The sequence below is a fragment of the Centruroides sculpturatus genome, unplaced genomic scaffold, assembly GCF_000671375.1.
Source record: "Centruroides sculpturatus isolate CEXI.00-Female unplaced genomic scaffold, Cexi_2.0 scaffold680, whole genome shotgun sequence".
NCBI classification, from domain to species: Eukaryota; Metazoa; Arthropoda; class Arachnida; order Scorpiones; family Buthidae; genus Centruroides; species Centruroides sculpturatus.
Window position 1 is genome coordinate 158,626 of NW_019384843.1, and position 6,374 is coordinate 164,999.

Below are 6,374 nucleotides of genomic sequence, written 5' to 3' on the forward strand. Positions count from 1 at the left end.
ATATATATATATGTTGTATTGATATAAATAATTTTATGTATATTTTATAAATTTACTTATGTGAGAAAATGAAAAATCTTAGGAAATAAAACAGTATCCTCATAGTTATTTTCACTTTAAGCCAAAAAATAATAATAATAATTAATAATACAAGAATGTCCAAGAAAAATTTTCTTCAATTTTTCAATGCATCAGCTTCATTTCCAGCCTTTCTATAGATTCTATATCATATTGCAGTTTTATACTTTCTTTAGAATCTATAACTAAATTAATTTTATTCTAAATTAATTCAAATCATTTTTGTTTTGTTCTATACTTAATTGTACCATTGTCCTACAACGCCTTTCAAAATCCTTCTCATACTCATAAGATTAATATAATTAAGGTTACATTTTCATCTCTCTCACATGCTTCATTTCATACTAAATACAAAATATCTAAGTAATGAAAACAATATTTCTTATGAGGTTTTTTACAAGTTTTAGAAGAAACCAATACTGTACTGTATTTAAATTTGGATTAATATTCAATAACATAGCAAAGAAATGTAAACTAATTGTTTTAAAATTAATAATTAATTGATAATAACCACTTTTAAAAGTTGAAATAATTTTTAAGCTTACCTCAGGATAATTTAATAAATTAGGAAATTTTTTACTAATAATTTTGTGCTTAGATGGTGATAAAAGAAAACCATAAGGAATATTTAAAGATGAGTCTTTCTTCTCAGATTTTATTAATAATACATGATATGTTAGAGGAGATTCATTTGATTCTTGTTGAGTTTGTTGTTCAAATACAAAATTTGTTATAGAGTTTCGAACATTACCAGAAACTGTATTAACTTCTGTGAGTTCCTAATTAAAAAATCATTAATCAAAACAAATTTTTAATTAAAAAAAACTATAATTAGTTAATTAAAAACTCATACCCGTTTAGAATGTTTTAAAATCCAAATAAATTTTGAAATCATATAAGACAAATAGATAAAACATGGACTGAGTATCAACATAACTAAACACCAACCAACAATTTGTGCTGTTCTTCCATAATAAAATTTTCCCAAATTAGGTAAATTACTATTTGTGCATGTAAATATCAATAAAGCCTATAAGAAGAAATATAAAATTAGATTGTATAATATATATTTAAATATTTTAATTAAAAAAAAACTTACTATTGATATGACTGGAGTGATAACACACCAAAACATTTTGAATATTTTAAGTTCCATTTTTTCTTTTAATATTTTGTACAATTCTTCAAAGTAAATTCTAAATCCTGAAAATACAAATATAACATAATTAATTAAATAATTTTTTTAAAATATATTTTTAACTAACTTTATAACAGTTAAACTTTGAAGTAAAAATTATTTAATAAAAATATATAATACTTAACAAAAGAGGAAAACAAATTATATAAACTTGATTATATTAATATTAATCGCTTTATTTATAACTAATAAACTATACTAAAATTACAGTAATAGTTAGTTAATCCGGCACCTATGAGAGTAATGCCGGATTATCGAAAGTTGTAGACATTTCTGTATATTTATACCAGNTACGACTGAATAATCGGTAATGGGATCAGTTGGTTAAGAGATGAAGAATGACGGCTGTAACAAATTCCATGAAAAGCTATCAGGGATCGAGTCGAATTAGAGCCAGTAGATGTATGGCAATACTTAACAAAAGAGGAAAACAAATTATATAAACTTGATTATATTAATATTAATCGCTTTATTTATAACTAATAAACTATACTAAAATTACAGTAATAGTTAGTTAATCCGGCACCTATGAGAGTAATGCCGGATTATCGAAAGTTGTAGACATTTCTGTATATTTATACCAGAGTATGCTGATGTATGCTTTCGAGCATGCTTCTTTAATCAGTTTAAATATAATGCAGCGTTTGAGTAAACTGTGTTAAGATTAAAAATCCTGCAAAAGAGTTGATAAACATGTTATTGCAGAAAAGCAACATTTACGATGATTCATGTGCATGTATTTATTTTCCAGACATGTATTGTGTCACCCAAAGACTCTATCTCTGTATAAAACTGAAAATTAAGTCATTGCCTAATTACTATCCTTTATCGATATGACCATTATTCTGCGTGAAAAACGTTCTATAATAATTACATAATATTTTTCATGCAGTAATAAAACATTGTTTTGATATCAATGGAATGCTGCAACGCCATAATAGCAACCATATTACAACCATATCTCATGGATAAGCCCTGTATGCTGAATTATCATGGCACAATTCCGGATTATCGGCTACTTTTCAGCGTCAGATTACAGGACGTTCCAGATTATCGGATGTCGGATTAACGAACTTCTACTGTATCAATTTGAATATGAATTATTTTATGGATAATTATTAACAAATATAACATAGATATTTTCAATTTTATAAATTATATCTAGAAAAATTGTAAAAATAATATAAACTTACCATATAACCAGTATATACAAGCAATCTGTAACACTGAAAGTAAAAGTGCAGTGTAACCAAGAACCCAACAATCTAATATAAACAATATATGATATCCTATCTAAAAAATAAAATAAAAATAGATATAATGCTTATATATAACATATATATATATTGTATATAAATCTATAAATAAGTAAACATAGCTAATTTATTCATGTTTAAAACGTACAAGATATAGAAATTAATAAATTAAAACTTTAAAAAAGTTCCAATAAATTTAAAATATTAAAAAACAGTTTTCATTTTCTACCTTTATACTATCAAAATTATATATNAAGTTGTTAGGCTATCAATAAAAGAATGAAACTTTTAAGGAAGTTAGCAGAAAAAAAAGAGAGGAGGCAAAATAAATTTTTATTTGTGTTTTATATTAAAATTTTAATATTTAGCATCTTTATTTGGATTTTTAACATTTATTCTGAGTAAGATACTATAAACTAATATGTGTCTTGCGTCTACAAGTTTAAAGTACTGTAGTCTGTATTAAATCCCTTTTATGTTACAATGTTAACTGCATTCGTTTACATTACAGTTAAATATTTATAAGAATAGTAGGGGGCTTTGCCCCCCACCCACTTGTTCAAAAATTTCGTAAGGATTCGTCGATTCCCTGTGCCGCCGTTTTTATTTTTTTCCCCCTGGCCCAACTCACCACCCCATTGTGGTCCTAGTTGAACCCATAATGAGCTTGCTAAAAAGAAATTAGCAGCTGCCCACACTTAGACGGCGAACCTGCATTGGAATGCTCTGAAATGGGTGCCATGGGATTTTTGTAATCCCAAATATGCCATTACGTGAGTTGAACAGGTCCTCTGTGATAAATGACGCTTCATCCAGCTCTGGAAATCTTGGTTCTTCAACGTTGTCAGAAGAATCATCGAGCAAAGGTGACATGTAGAGCATAGTCTGCAGAAACAAATGCGTGTATATTTGCTACAGATGATATGGAAGTAGCTGGTGCCCGTACAGAACCATCCAGATACACATGATATATTGCCAGAGAGTTTCCAAATGCTGGCATACTAATTGGTGGATCCGCCGCAGAATGCGCCAAAACCTGCTGTATAAAGTCCGGTATTTGTGTTCTCCTTGGCACACCAAATTCGCATCCATGTATAGCAAACCGCCTGTTTCATGCAACCATTGACACACGCGTAGAATATCCTGAGCGGCAGAACTGGACGACGACGTGGGTAACGCTCATGATACATCTGCTGGGCAGTCCTCACATTGCTGCCAGATTTACCATAAATTAAAAGCATAAGACGTTTTCCGCTTAAATATAATGCTTAGCCACCATGCATCTGACAGCTTAACTGACAGTGTATATCATCTCTTTAAATACTCTACAATGTCAATTACCTGTTAATAAAGGTAAATGTTGGATTCTACCACTTTGCTCAGGATTATTCCATAAAATCTACTTGTAACAAAATACACGTGTTTTACAAGATAGCAAACAGGGGCAGCAGTACTAAATGTTTATCCTCCTATATCTCGTAATGGAGTCCGCGGCATCACTGGTTTATAACCCCATTAGTTGCTTGTGCTGACCCATACATTACATAACTAATATATAGATATTAAAAATTTTAATATTACTTACCCCATACGTAAAGAGAATTCCGCTACAAAATAACAGGACATATATAATTAAAATCGATATTTTGCTATGGTCTTTAAAGGAATTTATCGAAAATAATTGATGAATAGTTGAAAGCAATGTTAAAAGTAATTTTTCAATTCTATCCAGACTGGTAAGACTCATAATTAAAAATATTGCTATTGACCAAATTGGAGGAATTGGTAAAGTAGCTATAGCAGAAGATAAAATAATGAATGGAAAACCGAAATCTGCAATTAAATATTATCATTCATTAATTATGTTCTATTTTAATTAATAATGAATAAATTAAATTTTACCTGCAGATAACAATGATGTAAACGTAATATGACTAGCATTTGCTAACACTCCAAACCATGAGTATATTACCAGGCCTCCATAGAAAGATATAATAAAGTTTACTGCGATAATTCCTATTGATGTTTTTATTATTTTTTCATGACTATTGCTTTGCTTTGATGAAAATGCTATAAATCCACTTCCTATGTTTAAACTAAGCATTACTTGAGTCAGAGAATCGTTCCACAACTGTAAATATTAATAAATTATAATCTGACTAATCATATAAAATATATTTTATCAATTTATATTTATTATATTGCATTAATTGTATTATTTTACTGAAAAATTATAATTTTCCTAGATTATACGACTGAATAATCGGTAATGGGATCAGTTGGTTAAGAGATGAAGAATGACGGCTGTAACAAATTCCATGAAAAGCTATCAGGGATCGAGTCGAATTAGAGCCAGTAGATGTATGGCTATTTATCATATATAATTAAATATACTAAAAGTTAATATTAGAAAAATATACAATATTTTTAGAGTTATATATAAAAATAATATATTAAACACAGTATCACTTTGCTGTATTATGTAAAACAGTAAATTTTTTTTGTGTATTGGATATCGTTTAATAATGGAAAATGTGGTTCTAAGTTCTTCTTATTTCTGCTAACATACCAATTATAATAAATGTTTATTAAACAAGACTTAATTTAAACTCTTTACAACTTAAAAATACAGGTGGTCCTTGACTTTCAGAATGCTCTTTCTTAAATCAATTTTTATGCGCCATTTCCTACATTTACAAATAACTTTGTGCTATAGTGCAATGGTACTTTCAGCCAATTTCGGTGATATTGAATCATTTGAGAGTTTTATTGCTTAATTTTTGTTTAATCTACTTAACGTTTTAACTAATGTATTATGCATTGTTACAGTGAAAAGATAAACTTTCCTACTTTAATGAAAAATTTTATTATTATTATTACTTTTAATCTCTTTGGGAATGGAATTCATTTTATAACATGCTAATTGTTAGCATAGAGTTCCTTATATTTTTATCAATATATAATTTCCAAATATCGGGGACTAGCTACATATAATTACGTCAAATTTACATATAAATTTACCCATTTAAATTAAATATTTTTATCATATAAACTTAGAAAATTATTATTATTTTTTTTATATAAAATGCTAATAGATATAAATAAAAAAAATCGTTTCTAACCAGAGGATCTCCAAGCCTTCCTTTATCAAATTTTAAATAATTGGCAATGCCCATCATATTTCCTCTATGTTTAAATGAGAAAGCAAATAATGCAGTGAATAAAAGTACTATTAACGCTGTAGGAATAAACTTTCTCTGAAAGAAAAAGTTATTTTCTTAAATATTTTATCATTATACATAAAAAGAATTTAAAAAAAAATTTAATCTGTAATTAATTAAAATAAATTAATAGCATACTTTTTTTAATGTTAACTTTTTCTTAACAGTGTTTAAATAAACAACAAACCATGCAAATAATAGACATAGAATTAAAGCCCAAGAAGAATTCCCAAGTTGTTGCAAGTCAGATGATGGTGAAGTAATGTTACTAAATGAATATAAAAATTAATTAAATTTAATTTTAAAAAATAAATTCCAAAAAATTTAAGTTAATATTTATTTTGTAGAAAAATAATTTCTTAAATTTATCATTTTCTTAGTTGATGATGATGTTGGAACAATTAATTATCTTAAAGTTGCACCAATTTAATTTGCATTTTTATTTTTTGGGGATAAATTTTTTGGAAAGGGGATTTTTTTTTTAGATTTTTCTTCTTGTTTACTAGAAAGGATACATTTATAATTCACTTCCTATCTTGCAACAGCATGCAGTATTTTATTATTGAGGGATAAATCCATATTGTCTTAAAACTTTCAATTCGTTGTTGTCTCCTTGTTCTC

The 6,374-nt window shown here is 27.2% G+C and overlaps 1 protein-coding gene across 1 annotated transcript in view; it reads right to left on the bottom strand.

Annotated features, from left to right (window-relative positions):
- LOC111630360 (sodium- and chloride-dependent neutral and basic amino acid transporter B(0+)-like) overlaps positions 1–6,374 on the bottom strand; it is a 13,992-nt gene that overhangs the window by 2,176 nt on the left and 5,442 nt on the right. Inside the window, exons 5-8 of the mRNA XM_023374450.1 lie at positions 2,470–2,569; positions 1,178–1,281; positions 932–1,108; positions 624–857 (exon numbers count right to left, since the gene is read on the bottom strand). Coding sequence (XP_023230218.1) covers positions 624–857; positions 932–1,108; positions 1,178–1,281; positions 2,470–2,569 — 615 coding nt within the window. The remainder of the gene's footprint in view (positions 1–623; positions 858–931; positions 1,109–1,177; positions 1,282–2,469; positions 2,570–6,374) is intronic.